Source organism: Cebidichthys violaceus, unplaced genomic scaffold (assembly GCF_023349555.1).
Source record: "Cebidichthys violaceus isolate CVI_PGR_0920_01 unplaced genomic scaffold, fCebVio1.0.p SCAF_1, whole genome shotgun sequence".
Taxonomy (NCBI): domain Eukaryota; kingdom Metazoa; phylum Chordata; class Actinopteri; order Perciformes; family Stichaeidae; genus Cebidichthys; species Cebidichthys violaceus.
Genome location: NW_027176262.1, coordinates 10,956,701 through 10,975,477, shown reverse-complemented (window position 1 = coordinate 10,975,477; position 18,777 = coordinate 10,956,701). Strand labels below are relative to the sequence as shown.

General features: G+C 43.2%; 1 protein-coding gene across 4 annotated transcripts; it reads right to left on the bottom strand.

Moving 5' to 3' along the window:
* Positions 1-308: 308 nt before the first annotated feature.
* On the bottom strand, positions 309-18,400 carry cluha (clustered mitochondria (cluA/CLU1) homolog a). 4 transcript variants are annotated; one of them, XM_068710347.1, is made up of 27 exons: positions 18,074-18,400; positions 13,230-13,423; positions 12,654-12,825; positions 12,128-12,271; positions 11,864-11,991; positions 11,542-11,717; positions 10,988-11,113; positions 10,458-10,605; positions 10,279-10,371; positions 9,700-10,134; positions 9,052-9,311; positions 8,559-8,971; positions 7,605-7,706; positions 7,101-7,201; positions 6,859-7,011; positions 6,702-6,764; positions 6,373-6,617; positions 6,174-6,258; positions 5,931-6,084; positions 5,672-5,811; positions 4,926-5,006; positions 4,704-4,829; positions 4,427-4,548; positions 4,241-4,334; positions 4,007-4,141; positions 3,824-3,897; positions 309-3,511 (listed from the first exon to the last, which is right to left on the bottom strand). In XM_068710347.1, the coding sequence occupies exons 1-27, from the start codon at positions 18,207-18,209 to the stop codon at positions 3,385-3,387; spliced, it is 4,227 nt and encodes a 1,408-aa protein (XP_068566448.1). In that variant the 5' UTR covers positions 18,210-18,400; the 3' UTR covers positions 309-3,384. The 4 variants fall into 4 exon arrangements, with proteins under 4 accessions (XP_068566448.1, XP_068566450.1, XP_068566449.1 ...); XM_068710349.1 differs by having other exon boundaries at positions 8,646-8,971; XM_068710348.1 differs by having other exon boundaries at positions 11,563-11,717.
* Positions 18,401-18,777: the final 377 nt, after the last annotated feature.

Below are 18,777 nucleotides of genomic sequence, written 5' to 3'. Positions count from 1 at the left end.
TATACTCCACTGCATTTATGAGTTATAGCCACTTTGCAAATTAGTAATTTACATATAAAACATGTCATCAGCCTATACAATATCGATTAAACTAATCTATAATAACTGACAGTTTATAGTAGGAGGCTGCTAAACATCTTCGTCTTAGCCAGCAAAAACAAGAAAATCATACTGCTTATACGGTAATGCATCAGTAATAATACAAAACTATACACTGACATGACCCATTCTACTTATAATTACAAGTTAACAATGGTATTACTAGAAAAATATCTCGTTACTTGATGAGTTATCAGAATCCCAAACAACACTTTTACTAGTTTTATTGTATTCATTTTAATATAAAAGCATACTCAAACCAAAATATGATTATTTTGTAAAGAACAACACACAAACACCACACATCATCAGAGGAAGTGGAGTCAACCACTCGGCCTACGAAGCCTTTGACCAGAAGAGATTTTATCAGCTAAGAAAGCGCAAAACTTTCAAACAATCATTTCAGACAACAAATGCAACACTGGGCAGCAAAGTGCAGAACATTTTGAGGGAGACATTACTCCCTCCCCCCACCCAGACCTTTAATAGTTATTTTGTACAGGATATTCATATATTTAAGTTAAAGCAATAGTTATTGTCTGTCTGTAACTTTGGTTAATATACATATTTCACACTTGTTTTTTCAGACATTCAGATTGTAAAGTAACTGCAAATGGTATTGGTGTATACAAATGATGTGTTAAAGAATACACTTAATTTATTATTCCACTATAGATCTTGTTTTTTTCCAGTTCTGATGCTTATGGCTTAATAACATGAAATAACATCTCAAACATAAAACAGCTACTCGATCCAAAACAGAAATATTAACACTGAACTTTAGTGGAGTGACATTAGTGCCGCCTACTAATCTAAAGCACTGTGTTAAAAGAGAAACAGTATCTCTGCAGATAAAGAGTTTGATCATTCTCAGTCAGTTTCTTCTATATTTTTAACATTTAAAATGGAAACAATGAACTTCCAGCTGGAGGGACTAACGGGTTCAGAAAATGCTTAGCAGGAAGCAGTCATTTTGGGCTGTATTCCTAATAATCTGGAGGGGAAAATGTAAAAGATTCCCTCATTTTGTCATAGTCAACTGAAGCATGTGCATATTTGCAGACAATACATGTCAATACACGTCCTTCTCGAGACTGATGTTAGTGCGCCACCTTGTGGACAATGTTGGTATTGTTGACTTATACTTGGGTAGCAGGATGAAAAAAAACAACAAAAAAAACTCAGTCAATAAGGAAACTAAAAAAAACAATATTTTAAGAAAACCAGAAACATAAAGTTATTAACTGATATCCTAGGTACCATTCAGAAGCATAAATAATAGGCACAACACACACAACTCTGTGCTATTGATGTCAAGAAATATTTAAGGAGCACAATCAGGGGAAAAAAATCACTAATAAAAATAACTCACCCAGTCTAAAGAGCTTGCCCTTTGTTTTGTTTTGATACAGCTCCCTTATTTTCAGGTGATGCAGCCGGTACAGTGAGTAGTCAATCTTACACAATTTGTGCAAAGTAAAAGTTCCAGCACCATCTCTCTATTGCTTTAATCACATACATTTAGACACGGCAACAATTAAGTAACACATTGCCATGGGAGGGATACATTGCAATGTATACAAGCGCAAACAAACCTTATCAGCCTCTTTTTGGTACATCACATTGAAGCAGCGCTTCTTTCGTCCACTTTTGGTGGTGCTGTGGTCGTCGTCACATCCAAACAGCATGAGAAGGTGCACTAAAATACTGCCCAATGAACAGACACCGCTGGCTATTTTTTTTTTTCTTATCTCTTCGTTACACATGAAAAGCTAAACCCAATAATGGGAAAACAAAAAAAAAAACAAATCAGTCACTACTGCCAATGCTGAGCACTTGTCCAGTGATGAAGAGGTTCATTTCAGTACCAATTCATACATAAACAGATTTACAACATCGGTGGCCATGAATGTGTTAAGAAAAGAGGCATCACCCATCCAACAGGTTTACAATGCGTAGAAAAATAAAACATTTGGAAAGCCAATGTTCGCTTAGCCTCTATTCAAACTATGCAGCAGCAAAAGCAGCAACAGCCCTGGCCAATAGATTTTCTGTTGGACTACACAAAGACACACACACACCGTCACACAAACATACATGCACATATTCTTTCAATGTGTAAAAATAGAAGATTGAACACAGCTAGTATATAGATAGATAACTTTACTGCTTAAAAGGTGGACGTTTCAAATCTGCGTTTTCGATAAACATCAATCAATTACTTGTCTAAATTCCATAGAGATTTATACATCTTTTTTTCCCCACTTCTATACATTTTCTATAAAACAGACATGGCTTAAATTAATTGATGATAAACAGGCCTAAAACACTTTCATACTTCTCCTGTGCACTTTTACAAACTCCATTTTACTTATTAAAGAAAAAAATAAAGAATTCCAGCAAATTAAATCAAACCTGTCGAACGCTTGCTAACGTGTCACTGAATTGTTTGGCTTGCTTGGAGAAACAGGAACCGTAGGACACAGCAGGCACCCACCGGATGTCGTAAATACAAAGGATAGAACGATTAAATTAATGAACCAAGAGTGCAAGAGTAATGGGTGTCTGCTGCAGAGTGGCTCAAAGAAGCCACTAAGAAGGGAGTTTACATTCTAAAGCTCCACTTGGGAAACCTTAAATTTAGTGACTGTATTCTGGTCTTAGTGCACAGTAGAAAGTACCCCTGAGTTCTAGGACAGGGTAGGTGCTTTATCATTCAGAGCACCGTTGGAGGGGGGGGGGGGGGGGGGGGCTACATGCCCAGGGTCTTTGAGGCCCTTTAGGAATGGTGGGGCAAAAATATGGTCCTGAGCTAACAGTGCTGTGGGAGGTTTGAGCTGAGAAGAAGCATTATTTTGGGGGAATATGATGCAATGGATAAGGCTCTGGTATACAATGTCATGGTCATCCTTGGTCTCACTCCTCCGGCTGCAACCATTCTTTCATGTGCAATCATATTTCTTGGAAGCTAACACCTTGAGTGACTTCAAATCACCAGGTTCTTGGGCCGGGGATTTTTTCAGATTGCACGTTACATCGATTCTACGTTTGTACTTTCTCCTACCTCCCTCCCTACCGCGTAGGAAACTCCCGCTCTGTATCCTTTTGTCCTACACATGATGCCGTTTGTTGTCTGGACTGCGCTGACCCATCCCTCCCTGTTTATCTCAATGCTGATTTAGACCGCTCGGCTCTTGGGTCCACAGGCTCAGTGACGTGGCTGTTGCGTCACGGCCTCTCCCTGCCCCCATAGCAGAAAGTAGCTGTGTTGTGGGCTTGTATACATTAATCAATGGGAATTTTGTCCTCTAGTTCCAGTGGCCTGTCCTCAGTGGGCTCCTCGCTCTTTCCCAGCTCCTGCAGCTGCTGCCGCCTCTGAACCTCCGCCTTCAGGTTCTCCAGATCCTTTTGGCTGTAATGCAATACAAAACCAAATTTGAAATTTCTGCTGGACCATTTGTAATTTTTGTTCTTTTATTTATCTCCTCACTCCTAGCGTTTGTCACTTGTGTCTCCAATCTGTTACAATGTCCTAATCCTAAAGTCATTTTACACAGAGTCATCATTATGAGCTGAATTTGTCTGTAAAGCGATTTTCAGGGATAGCTTCTTAAAACAAGGTAATAAAATCCAATCCAATACAGCTGCAGTATTTTGTTTATAATGGCAGAAATCTGTTGTGTTAAAATATTACCTCCCTGCAGGGGTCAAGAGCAATACGCACCTGAGCGGTATAAAGATGATGCCATTGATAATGTTGAGCTGCTCCAGCACACTGGCCATGCTGGGAGCAGTGAACTTGAAAAAAAGAGGAAATCAAATTAAAAAAAAAACATAGCATCACTGCCAAATGGTGGAGCTGAAACAGACGGAAGCACAAAAACAAATCCTGAATCAGAGCGGTCACCTTGAGGGGCGTGATGCTGGCGTTGGAGCCGTTCTTGTAGATCTCATTCATGGTTCTCTGCAGAGCTACGGCCTGCTGGGTGAGATACTTCAGGAACTCTGAGCTCTCCTTGGTCTTCTCATGTGCCTCGCCCATCTGAGAAAAGTAAGGAGGAATATTTAAGATATCATTTCATCATATCTGACCAAGAAACACGTGTCAGTTCCCGTAAGCGTGGAGTCGTGTGGGGCCCACCTGGTTCTTGTAAATGGTGTAACCCTCCTTCTCGTGCTGCAGCGCTGAGCGGAACTCGGCCTTGCTCTCGTAAACCCTCGCAACCAAATGATGACTGAGAAACAAACAAGCCGTGCATAATGTAAATCATCATGTCAGCCAGTATCATAACTACCATATGGATATGGATGATCAATCCTTCCCCACCTGAGGGCCACTTTAAGGGACCGGGGTCCATGGTACTTTGTGTTGATAGTCAAGGCATTCTCCAGGAATCTCAGCGATAGATCGTACTCCATCACTCCATGTAGCACCAGCCCAATGTTACTCTGTGGAACGAGAGCCAAGAGCAAGGGCAACAGTATTAGTGTTACGTCTTTTGCCTGCTGTAGGATGGATTTTAACCAAAGACTTACTCAGCATCGATGCATACTATAGAAGCAGTTCGTAGCTTATATAAATCTCAAATAAAGACTGCACTCACGTCTAGCAGTGCCATCTCTGGGTGGTCCTCCCCAGAAACCAACAACATGAGGTAACGGGCGCGATACAGCAGCTTCAGGGCGGTCGACAGCTGGCCGTTGGCAAAGCAGTACAGAGCCAAGTGCATCTGGGAACAAACGGGAAACAACAATTATAGGTCAGAGGGATATGAATGAGATTTAGCAAGAACTAAATACCACCTGCATTTGGTGCGATAACTTACATATTCTTGAATTGTGTTGGGGTGCTCGATGCCGAGGACTCTTTCACTCATCAGAACAGCCTTTTGCTGGTTGCTGAGTGCCTGTGGGTGAATACACAACTGTTATTTAGGTAGGGCTTCATTCATAACGTTGACATTTGATTTCTAAATCTAAATTCGAATACTGCTTTTTTTTCCCCGCATTTCTGTTCATTGTTTGAACCCAGTATTTCCGCAAAGGTGGTTTATTCTGTGGATTTGTGCAGCGCAGATAGGCTGCTGTAATGGTATTAAAAAAACCTGACCCGTGCCACACTACTGCTTGGGATTGTTTCCAACTCGTGGTATCCAAACATTTCTAATAATTTGAGAGCCTCATCATGTCCAAAAGTCAAAACTTGTAAAGAAAAAAGAAAAGAAAAGAAAAAGTATGTTAATCATTCTCAACATGTTTTTGTCTAACAAAATATTCTGCTTCAATTCATATTTGTCGGCATTTAGTTTTTCCAAAACCTTGGTCACTGCTCTACAAGGAACAAAAAGAAGGCTCGCACTTATATTAACGGGAGGTCTAGCAGCAATCTAACAACACCATTAATTGCCACAATAAAACTATTTTTAAAACATTTTTAGGTTGATGACATCATAAAATAGGACAAGACATTTAAAGCATCATTAGAAAACTTTAAATATGGAAAAAATTAAATAAAAAGACAGTCACACAATAGGACACACAAAGAGCCAGGTGTCACCATATGTCTGCCTACCTCAGCGTGGTCTCCCATGATATAATTAAGGCGTGCCAGCAGGCGAAGGCATGCACAGATCTCTACATGCATGGCTCCGTACACATTGTTAAAGAGGTTAAGAGCCTCATTGATCAGCTCACTGCCCTCCTTCAGAAAACCTGGAAAAGTAAAGAAAAGCTAGTGAGATACATTTAGTCATGAGTTCTGAAAGATAAGATTTTTACAAACCATTCATTCTGTCAAGGTTTATGCATGATTCAATCTAAACATGTCACACCTTGCTGCACTTTGGCCTGTCCACTCTGGAAGAAGTGGAATGCATCCGAGGCTTTGGGGTTCACATGCTTCACAACAGGGAAAATATTCAGGATGTCCTCCTCTGTGAAGGCAGGCTTGTGGCGGCTGTCAAAGTTATACTCCTTTATCAGAATCTAGAAGGCAAATCAAAAGAAAAAAACATTTAATGAAGACCATTTGGCAAAGTGCCATCAGGGGTCAGTATTGACTAAATGAGTGTTACCTGGATGCCAGTTTTGACTGAAATCTCTCTGAGCAGAGTGGTTTTCTGGAAGCCGTATTTCTCCACCACCTGGTCCACACTCTCACTGTGTTAGAAAAGATTTAATTTGTCACCAATAACCACAAACAAATGGAAATGCTTAAGTGTGACAAGAGAGCTTTAACATCCGTTTCAAATTAGCAGAGGGGGGGGCCCTCACCACTGTATGGTGAAGTGATAGTAGCTCTGGGCCTCAGAGGCAATGTTCTTCCACAGCTCATTGGGCGTCAGGCTGGCCCATGCCGTGTTGTCACCACCGCCGGGGACCCTGTTGCGACGCTTGCGGCTTTTACGGCGAGAAACCAGCTCGTCGGGAGGCAGGTGGGCGACAGCGTCAGGGAAGGAGCTCAGGAAGCAGTTCAGGAAATGGCTTACAGCGGCAGAAAGAGCAGACAACTCCACACCCTACACGGTGAGGAAAAACGTCAACATATGTTTGTGGGTTTGTCGTTTGAAGAGGCTGATTATTGTATGTCAGATGCTACCAACCTGAAGGTATGTCTTGAAGATGTGTTTTGCACATCTGGTGATTAGCTCACTGATTCCTATTCTCTAAAAAAAAGGTATGGAAAACAGAAATATTAGAATGACCACAAAGACAAAAATTGTGCGACAGTGGTGGTTGGATTCAGGGGTTCAGACTCACATAGAAGTGCTCCAGCTGGGCTTTGGCCGGGGTCTTGTCCACAAACTCCAGAACAGTGCCCAGGTAGCGAATATTGATGCCTCTCTGTCGCAAGGCCTCAGTCAGAGTGGCTCCATCCATGGGCAGAGCGCTGTGGTCCAAACAGTCTTTAACCTAATCATGAAAACACACAGGCTTTTAAAGTCTCATAAACAACCTAAACAATTCAACCACTGTTTTACCGGGTTGTCTGTGCCACTGACCAGTGATGGGATCTGACAGGACAACAGGAAGGCAGCAGCATCTTTGAGAAGCTGCTTCTGCTTCTGGACATCATCTGTGCTGTCATCTGGGAAACGTACTCCTAATTCAAAAACACATGCATTATTTTCTAAAAGGTAAATTAGTGTTACATTAAGTATTACAGACATATAATATAGATGGGAACTAGCTCTTAGCTTATCACCTTACATTGGTCATTAACATTTTGAGCTGAGCACTCATCACCTGATTTTTTTTGTTTTTGTCTCCAACTGGTTTGTCCTGAACCAATCTTTGTCTTGTATTTTGAATATTTGACATATTCCAAAACTGCCCTAAAATCTTTACCAAAGTAATGTAATGGCGTCGATGAAATAGATTACTTTTGATTCTTGACTGCCTTTTCTTTTATGGCTACGTAACCCATTTCCACATCATTCGCTGTAAAGCTACCATCAGGCTTTTTCCACAGACCACGTATGATTACTCATTCTTGTTGTGCTTACCTGGGGAGAAGATGTCAGGGTTGAAGCGAATGTCAAAAGACGTGTTGCTGATGGAGCCAACTGCCTTGCAGGCATTGAGGACAACCTCGCGGCTTTTGGGATCTGTTTGTGATTAAGGTCAAAGACAAAAGAAATGATACAAAACGTGTTAAAGTAATGGCGACAGACACAGTATGGCAAAGGGATAGTTGAAACCATGTCCACATTAAGCCACAACGATAACCGAGCTGAGTTTCAAAGTGGAAAACAGAGAGGGCTGCACAGATGCTGTGGTTTGGTTCAATAATGTAAATACACCAAACTTCTGTCACCTCAAAGTCTGTGTGTGATCACCTGGTTAGTGACTGTAGTTAGTCAAAAAGCTATTTTCCATCAGTAAAATGTATCATTGATCTTGTTATTCAGTTTATTTAGAGCATGACAGTCGTTTGGTAAACTTACTGTGGACATGGCCTTAGTAGAGAACCCACCACCTTTTGTAAAAACGATTAACGACTACAAACACAACGGATTAGTTCACTCAGATTACTGGGGTTTAGGATCAATTGAGCAGCACACAAATAAATTAACGCCATTGATTATTTATGCATTCCCAAAAAAATAATTAATGAACACCGCAACTAATGATTCAGTTTATTGGGTCAATTCACACAGCAACGGCGTCACAGGCTGGGACAGTTAGAGACGGGCTGATTGGGGGACAACACGCTTCCCCATTACAGGCTGAGGGCGGAGCAGGGACAGCTAGCCTGGTGGAAAGAAGACACTACAGCGCAGTACTTGAAACTTTAATGCTCTACCTGATACTCTGATGCTCTAATGTCATGGGCACACACGTTCTCTAAAATATATATTTTTTTGTTAAATGCTACTTCTCTGTTAACAGTTCTTCCACCAGAGTAGCTCTCACTGCGTTGTCCTGGCCTTAAGTTTTGGGGGATTTTTTGGACGTACCAATACAAGATCCATCTTCGGCAACTAAGGTCTCTGCCAGCTCTTTGGCCTGAGCTAATCCTGGAATACTTTCCTCAAACTCCTTACCCTCCAGTGGGCTCTTGCATTCCCCATTTAGGATGGCCGCGGCTTCTACAAGCCCGTTGGTGGCGGGCCGTGAGGAGTTTTCTTCACCGGCAGTCGCTGCCTGTGAGGCAGCAGAGGTGTTGCTCTCTGTCTGGCTTGTGCTGTCTGTGGGGGCCTCCGTTGCAGTGGGGGAATCTGATGCAGTGGTCTGTGTCTGGGTTGTGTCAGCACTGTTTTCTGAGGGTGCTTCAGCGGTTTCTGTGATGGCGGGTATGTCAGCCTTAGCGTCCTTGTTTGCTTTCTGTTGCATGAGCTGTAATGCCGCCATCTTCATGAAGAGAAGATATCTGCGGAGGGACAGAATCAAATGGTCAAACGAACGTAGAAGCTCTCCTGATGGTGGGGATGTGGTGACGCTGACACCTACCTGTGCTCAACAAAGGCCTCGATGAGCTCTTGGCGTAGACAAGCCAGGTGGTGGCGGTGCTGGCGGGGGAAGCCTTGGCGTCGACTCTCTGGAGACAGCTCCTCTCCGTCCACAGGCAGGAAGTTGAGGTCAGGAGGGAAGGTACGAAGAAGGTCCAGGATATAGTGTCTGCCATCATTTCCGATGATGCCCTTACACTCGACAGAAGAGCACAGCTCCACGGACTCACTTTTCTCGTTCAGCACGTTGTGCCTCTGGACCTAAAGTTTATACCCAGACAAAAGATGTGAATACACAATGTCTTTTTGTGGTTTGTGAGGCTCAATATGATCAGAAATACAGGCCTTTGTAAAAATAAGGCTGCCGATATTCTTTATATTCTCTCGGAATCTTTCCCTTTGCCTAGCCTGTTTGTTGCTCTTTATTTATTCCCTTTTTATATAGCAGCTGTTTTTGGATATGAACGGAAGACACAGAGGATATATCAGGCTTTAGCTTCACAGAAAACAATTATTAGTAGGATCAGTTCATTATTGTTTTTGGTATTTTCATTAGATTCATTGATGATAAGATAAAATATGACCAGACTGTACTGTGATTATACACATTTAGCACTTCTTAAGTAAAGGCAATAGTCGTGTTACTGACCTTGAGTGGTCTGCTGGTCTTCTCCAGAAGCTCCAGGTATTTGCTGTGAGACACAACCGTCTTTCCGAAGTCAATGGAGCCGTAGATGACGCTCTGCTCCTGCTCGCGCTCCAGGATACCGGGGATGATGGACTGGGCGGTGACACGGTAGCCTCTGTAGTCCACCACCACCGTGCCCAGAGTGTAAAGACCCTCCACGTCCACGGCCCCGTAAGCCCGTACACCATTCAAGTCATTGGTGGGCGCGACGTGGGCGGCGGCATCTCCACCCAGCTCCCGGTAGTGATCCCGTACATCGAAGCCCAAGCTGAAGAAGATGTTGTTCCAGATGAACATCTGCATGCGAGTTTCCTCGCCGGGGTTGATGGCCATTACGTTCCCATCGATGACCGCCATGGCGCCTCGAGTGGCAGCTGCTGCAAAGTCACTATGGACCTGCAGGAGAACAAAAAACAAAATGGAGGCATTGGTGATTTAAAAGAAGACAAAGCCGTTACACATTCAAAAGCGACACATTTACACATCAGATTGCCCATTAACAGAGTGAGCCAGCAGTTTGGATGATTCTGTGTCATGTACCTTGAATATGGCCCGCTCCCTCAGCAAGCGTTCAGGCAGGTTCTTCCGGGGAAGCTCTCTGGTAGTCTGCAGCTCCTCGTTCCAATCTCTGGTCTGAAGACAAATCAGCACAAAAAAAAACCATCAACACTGGAACGACTTAGCGTTATTTGTCTGCTGCTGGGTTCAGCTGTGCCTACCTGTCCAGGTATATGCTCCTCATAACCCAAGCGGGAGGTGTAGGCATCCTCGGCTCGCACACAGTCCATGGCGTGGTCTACTTGCGGAGCTGTCCAGCTGTACACCTGGAACGGTGTGGCTATCCTCTCAAACGGGTGTCTCTGGACCCTGCAGCAAAAACGAGGTAAAACAACAAGAGGCATCACATATGAGGTCTCTCTCTTCGTACATCTCAGGCAGTTTATCCAAAATTTGCGAGTTCCTATATCACCAACATTTCAACCAAATGAAAGACCGTAATTATTTTGTCTCGTTTAGTTTGCTTATTGTGTTTTTAAGACTTTGACCTCCTGGCCAGGTCTTGATGGTAAAAGACTGTTTTCATCTGGTTGAATAAAGTAAATGAATGAATGAACTTATAATGATTGCAGAAAAGAAGCACTACAAAGAGAAATGTCTGAAAAGTAAAGAGGAGCTTTTGTATAGCACCACAGTGAGGAGAGAAAGCAGAAAACATGTTGGGAAGCTAAAGAGAAAGAGATATTCATACCTTTTCTTTTGCAGGGCAGTGAAGTTCTTCTTGAAGGCAGGGCTGATCTGGCTCAATAGCTCCACCAGAGAATGGCTCAGGAAGCTGGGGTTGGCTGGCTTAGGGTTGAAGGTGTAAGTAGTAGATCTGGAACACACATTGCCATTATTATTATTATTATTATTATTATTAACAACATTGTTACGGCGTGTTATAGTGGCTTTTAATTTTTTTTACAAATCTACTAACTGGAGAGGAAATGTTTACAACTAAGCAAGCCTGAACGGGAAGTTGTTTTCCTGAAACTTCAAAACACAAGAGGAACTTAATTAAAATGGCTGTTGGTAGAAACTGAAAAATAACCCTTCACCAAACTATGGCCTCCCAATTCTACTTCCCAAAGTAATCCAATTGTCCAACTGTTAAGTCCTTGCTCGCATCCAAAACTAGGATCCTGAAACTCTTAATGCCAAGTGACTGCCAAATGCTATGTGTATAAACTTTGTGGGAGGAGATTATGGAGCTTGAAAAGGTAGAGTCCATTGCAGTGAAAGCATGGAGCTGTAACAACATACGAGGTTGAAATGTTGACTGACTGGTTGAGGTAGAAGCCGCGTGTAGAGGCAGTGACGCTGACATGGCGCTCCTCCACAGTCACCATGCACAGGTACATGAGGTCGCCGTGCATCTTCCTGTTCCCAGGTGGAGGGTTCCAGCCGCTCATGGTCAGGACCTTCAGGCACTGCATAGGCTGTTGGAGGTTATTAAAACCATTAGCCAAAGGAAATTATTTGTAAATACAGTTTCAATCAACTACTGAGACTTTCCCTATAAAACAGTCTGCAAGAATAAAGACATAAATTCTCAAAATCAGTCCAATTCAGCAGTGCTGCTCACTTTCCATTCCTTGTTCTGTGGCTGGAGGGGAACCAGGGGGCGGTCTTTGCTGCCGGGCAGGATGTGCTCTGGGGGGGTGCAGTCAATCTGCTCCAGCTCGTTGCCCTTTTTCTTCCGCTTACCACTATCTGCAGTTACATTAAAAACAAGCTAAATTAATGCCTGGAGTCCACCTGCATGTTGCTATTCACGCAGGACACCGTACATTCAAATGCATGCTTGAAATTGGCTGTGCAGGACTCGGGCCGTTCATCTATGTCATACCTCCGAGGTCTCCGTCAGTGAAGATGCTGAGGAAGGAGAGGGAGTTGCAGTCCACTCCGTTGTAGGCGTCTGAGGGGTCCAGACTTTTCAGCAGGTCTCTGATGTGACGCACATGGATGCGAGCCTCGCGCACTGTGTACGGTTCTGGAGAGAAGAGAGACAAAAGAATCCCAAAGGGTACAATAGCAGGAAGTGAGTCACTTGTCATAAACTACAACTCAATTCTGTTTTGTCTTTTGCCAGCAGATGCATATCAGTATAGCTTCAGCAAGAAATATATTGTGCCAAGCTGTGGCTGGAGGGTAAACCATCAAATCCATAATGTTTATTTTCATTCATAAATTCTTTGTTCTTTCCAGTGAGGACAATAACTTTGATTGCGGTCTCTTCAACAAAAATTGCTCCACATACCTGGCTAAAACATGTTCTGTGACGACCTTTCCAAGCTATGAAGTGAGCGTTTATTTTTCCTCTTTGCACCACAAGAGTGAGACAAACACACAGGTGCGAAATAAAAGCCTCTGACCTTCCACCACTTTGAGCAGCGAGCCCTCCTGCAGGCCCTCAATGGACTTAAGCTCAGCGAAGTTGTCCAGCACGTTGCCGTCCAGCTGCAGGGAGAAGCAGGTGCGGTGGCAGGTGTCCTCCCGGTCCATCAACACCTGATGGATCTCCTGTACCATTTCCTGGGGAGAGACCTGATGGAGGAGAGGGAGATGAAGATAAGTACATTTGCAGCTTGAGCTATACAACCTGCTTTGATTCAGATGAATAGTCTTTAGTTTCTAGTTTGAGGGACAACATTGCTTGCACACTGCAGTGTTCAGGCCAAACACAGCCCTGAACCAGTACCGGATATGATCAAGGAAGTCCGGCTTGAGGACTAGATCCATGAGTTTTATATTATGAGAGAGGATTTTACAACTCCGAGAGGTCATCACAGCAGTAATTATTTCCTTCTCTGTCGTGACAATCGGCAGGTAAATTGCAGAAGTAGACAGTTTAGGTCTCCAAGTATTTTATAGGGTTTTAATGAGAAGGGCTTTTGTCTGTCTGAACACCTGGACTAATAAATGCTTGCTTGTCGAGAGCGAATCCTTACCTGCAGATCAAACGGCTCCGTTCCAGGCGCCTGGATCTTGACGGTGAAGCCTGTGTCCTGGATCACTATCACTTCCTGTTCATTAGACTCGTCTCCTCCGTCCGTCTCACTGTTCCCATCCTGCTTCGAATCGTCCTCCTCTGTGTGCTCATGAGCCCCATCCCCATTCACCATGGCTGTATCTGCACTGTGCCCTGCAATGGAAAAAACACAAAGGGTTCGTCAGTGAAGGTAACATCTTGTGATGGCGTTAAACTGGACAACTTTGACCCAAGATGCGGTTAAAAGCATTCAAACCACATGCATGACTCTAGAACAACACAATATAGGCAGAGAGGACGAACAGCTGTTCTCTACAAATCTACAGCTGCCATTAGTTAATAATCTAATAATCAACATTGTTGTGCAATGTAAGCCACCCTACATACAACAAAAGCATGTAGAGGCCCGATGACCTTATAGATAACCTTATTAAATATTAATGAATGGGTGAACCGAGATGATAGAGCTCAGGTACAGCAGTCTAATACTGTGGTGTATCTACATTTAATTCAAATACAAGTTAAATACACACAAACTGCAGAATAAGCGCAATGAGATCGAGAATCACTTCACTTTCAATCATCAACCGTACAAACTTCATCCGTACAAAAGAGTAACTCCTCTAAAAAAAGTTAAAACTGAAACACAAAGATAACTAATGATTGTATCAAAAACATCGGACAATAAGTAACCAGGCGCTCTATTCGGCTGAAATCAACACTTTCGCAACACTGAATGGAGTTTAGCCAAAGAGTCTTGAGGGATTCGAAACAAAAAGGTCTCAACATTCACTGGAGGGAATTACTTGCCACTTGCATGGCGGATTGTGACAAATCCAAGACCTGCAAGTCAGCTACAACAGCTGCCCTCATTCTTTTGTGGACATTCAATCTCAGAGAATGACAATTACACATCATCTTGTTTTCTGGTAATGCAATAATAAATAAATACACTATATGAAATTACCACAATGTTTTGCATTCTGTTGTGCTGATTATATTCTTGACAAATGAAATGAGTATTTTCTCATTTAATTAAGAACTTTAGAGCAAAAATATTGTTTATATATCCGTATTATCCATTTAGACAACGTAATCGTGTGTCACTAATCACAGTGTTTCGATATATGTTGAGAATAAAAATGAGGCCTTCTGGTACATTAACTCAGAGTGTGTGGATGTCTCACTGAACTGCTGTCAGCCAGGGTGTCCTTGCTCACTGTCAAGGGTAAACAGCGTCAGGGTTACTGAAGAGAAGGGGCCCGGGGGAGGGGGAGAGGTGGGGGCGGGGCCTCAGAACTGGACCAGGACCCCTGGTGGGATTGAACGCACTGAAATGAGGAGCTGGTGGGGGGTGAGGGGGGGAGCACAGGAGAGAGAGGCGACCGGCCACGCTCTGAATAATAAACACAACAGCTTGAGAAGGAGGGCTCTCAGTGAAGCGGTCTCTATTTTCAGTATCGGGGCAGAAGCGCTTCATTTCTTTTCAGAGCTGAACTATTTTTGTCTGAGAGGTTGAACTTAAAGTCATTTTCCTTTATAAACCTGCAATATTAATAACATTGACATACTTATAAGTGTCATGGCAAACGTGTTCGCAAACAGTTTATCACATCCAGCAGTTACCTCGCAAAATTTAAATTAATTTGGAGTTGTGTTTGTGCCCATCTCATGAATGCAAGTCTAATATACATACAGTCTTTTAGCTCTGTTTTTGGTCACCGTCAATTCTCTTTAGATGCTAAATACTCCACTGTGTTCATCAGGTTGTCTCTAACGGTGTCTGTCTGTCGTTTGGTAATGAATGAGTAAGCGTGCAGCGGCTTTCTACAGCTTGTCCGTGGAAAACAGCCAAAAACGGCACTATTAGCAACGCGGGTGAACCAAAATGAGTTAAGTTGCAGGCCAGAAACTCACTGTAAATCTCATCACTATGAGCACACCCCTTTCATAGTCATTTGATACAACTTCATTATTAAAGTATGGATTAAAGCCACTTTAATAGGCAAATACTAAATTACCATATTTCAGCTAACTTTTGAGATAATCTTTATCCCTAATAACTGAACTACAATTTGTTCAAGTTAAACTACAAAGTATGGCGATTGTGTTTCATGAGGAATATCAAATAAAGTAGTTTGACATTTTTTAGTTTGCAGTATTCCCCACATCGGAAAGGCAAGAGTGCAAAGTATCAGACTTCAGACTGTGATTAATGAGGCAATCCAGCAGCCTTGTGTGTTGCAAAACTGACCCCTTTCGCTCCACAGCAATGGAAGAAAGTTCAGTAAGAAGAAAGGAAAGAGGAGAGAAGGTAACGAGGAACCTTAACCTCTAACAGGACAAATCTCATGTCAGATGTAAGGGGAGAGACAGTTGAAATGAGATACGGTGGTGAGACAACTATTTAATCTGATCACAAACTTGAGGTCGGACAGTTGCCATGAGGTCAAGATAAAGAATCGATGAAACAAGGACACAAATCAAATAGATACAGATTAGAGGCAAATAACACAATGAAACACCACAGTAAGTAAAGTTTTACTCTGTAACTGACCCATTCTTAACCATGACCCATGCTTAATCCTTTGTCTGAATCAAACTGCCAACTCATAGTGATCATTCACACTTCTTTTAGATGACGCAATACTTCTCTTTAGTTAGCACTTCTCCTGGGAACAACTAAATAATAAATCTAGCAAGCTATCTATCCACTCTGTGGCCCTTGACATGAGGACCCTGGCTGCTGTCACGGCAACACTAACTGGCCAGACAACCCTGAGAACAACAACACCACAAGGTCTGTCTGTAACCACAAAGTAAACCTGCTGGTGGACAGTCCCAGAGTCATGCATCTGCAATGGGATTTCACAACAACAATGGCTGAATACAAGGTCTGTTTGAGATTGAAATGAATCACTAAATACTTTCCAGCAATTAACGAAAAGAGCGTTCCTTCATGCAAACCCATGTGCACCATGTGATAAGAGATTCTTTTAAGTGGTCAGAAGCTAAAAGTACCATTGCTAAATATGATGGATACAATAGAGTTGACTGTGGACTGGTGAGGAAGACATCTCGCCAGGAGAGGAGTAGTGATTCCTGAGATGATCTTCACCATCATTAAGCCCCTGAGAACCACCAACAGTGACCCTCACCTGGTCTGTCTGCTCTGCCATGTGCTGCTAGTATGTCAACTCTGCACTGACGGTCCAGTGTTGGTCATCAGACATGTTGAGCCCATCAATCCTATCACTGTCTCTCACAGACAGTTTTAAGGCAGGTCATAAGTAAGGCTGCAGCTAATGATCATTCCAATTCTCTGTTTATTTATTAAAATCACTTGGGCCACCACCAAAATGCCCATGACAAGTTCCTAAAGTGAAAGATCAAGTTGCTTTTTTTGTCCGACCAACACTTCAAGAGAAAACACATCAAGATTATTATCACATAAGACAAAAGAAAAGCAGCAAAACGGAGAAGCTGGAGCTAGATAGATATGTGGCTCTTATTAAATGGAGCACACACACACTGTTCCAATGTGGAAGGACTGAAAGACTGGAGACAGCACACACAGAAGTAATCATCCAGCCAAATAACCAGAGGAATTTAAAAACACACTTAGCTCAGCAGATCATCCTCAAAGCAGCACAAACTCATCCATTCACCAGTAAGCTCTCTCGCCTGTGTTTTGAAATGAAACGACACCGGCAGAGACGAGTCAAGGTCCCACATGTGACACGCACAGGCAGACTCTTTAGTGCTGTGGAAGTTGTGTAACAATACCTTCACAGTCTCCACATTGTTCTTCCTCTACAGACAACAGTCTGCTCCACTGCCGAGCCGCCTACCCTGCTTTTATCTTTCAGTACACACTCACCTGCTTACACGGCTGTTCGTGTATTATTAGCGTAACCTTCCCTCTCTCACTGTGCATGCACCACCACGACTTCTTCTACGACAACCAACTTCCGCTTCCCGGTCGAGGAGAAACACTCGATCTAATCACCACACACAGGGTACCTCTTAAAGTACACATTTAAAAACAAGGAACTAGAGTCAACGCGTATTTAACATAGCTCGTCGGACACATAATATTAAATTACACCATGTCTACCACCCCCCCCCCCCCGTGTTTATGTGGAGTGTGCAGCTCCACTGAAGGTGACCTTCAGTTCATTCCTGTGACAAGCTGTAACTGAACATGTGCGTCAATACAAGTTAGCCCAACACGCGCTGCTTCACTGTGGTGCGTGCACGAGTCGCATGCTATACAGACGGTTAACGTGTTACCAGAATAAACACTAGTTGTCAGTACGTTTGTTCGTCTTTTAGGTAACGAAGCGACACGCCGACGGAGACATGGGCTGTTTTCTAAGCTAGCTAACCGACTAGCCTGACACAAGCAGGAGGCTAATGTTAGCCTGCCGGCTAACTTGTTTTGGGTTAGCCTGGTTCACTTGCAGAGTTGCACTGTATGCTAATAGCTATGACCCGTGGACGTAGACATGGATCCGACCCTGTGAAGGTTGCTAGTTTGCTGATGAGCACATATGAACAGTTAGCATTAATTAGCATGTTCAAGATGGACCATCTGAAGTTGGAGAAGACCCAAAGGATTCATTCAGGTCATTAGCTGCTATGCATAAAGACAAGACAACCAAACGTTTAATAAACCACGCCGATAACAGTCAATGCTTGCTGTTGTTACTGCATGTACTCTATACTTATGTGTGTGTGTTATCAGTGTTGTTATATTGTGGTGTTATGACAGCAGATAGTCAGTCTGCTGCAGAGTCTCACCACAACCGCAGGACTCCTTCAGATGAGTCTTGCTGGTTTCTTTGCTGTCCTGGGCTCCATCGCCTGCTTCATCCGCAAGATCGACCGGATTACAGTTAGGCACTGACGCCGGGATGTCATCTGTCTTGCTCACCATGGTCGGCAGTCAGTGTGGCAAACAGAAATCCACCAGCAGCGTTGCTTGATAATGTGAGTCTGGAGAAGAAATGGAAGGAGAAAAAAAACCCTGCTTCTCCGGCTAACTCAGGCTAGCTGGCTACATGCGAAGGGTACAAAGCTTACAGAAACAAGTATACAGAGGAGGGAAGGACAGAGCTGTACATGGGGCTGATCACACGTGGTTTTCTCCTCCCCTTGACCTCTTTGCCTTTGCGTTGCACTTCCCCACCCACTGAGCGTAGCGCTACGGAAAGCCACAAGCGACAAATCTCCTCGACAAATTCATGTGATTTTTTTTTGCGATGGTGAAGAATGTATCTTATGCACTGGAAGATAACATAAGATCAATGGCTTAGTGGAACGACAAAGTATTGCAATAAGTTTACTGTTATTGACATCACAAATAAAGATTCAGATTTTGATGTCATCAGCTCCTGTCAGTCACACTGACCTTTAACCTCCAAACTGACTGAGTTCAGCTCACTGATATGCAGACAGCAGTGGACTGTGCACAACTCCTAGTTGACCATCTATGGCTGGATTAC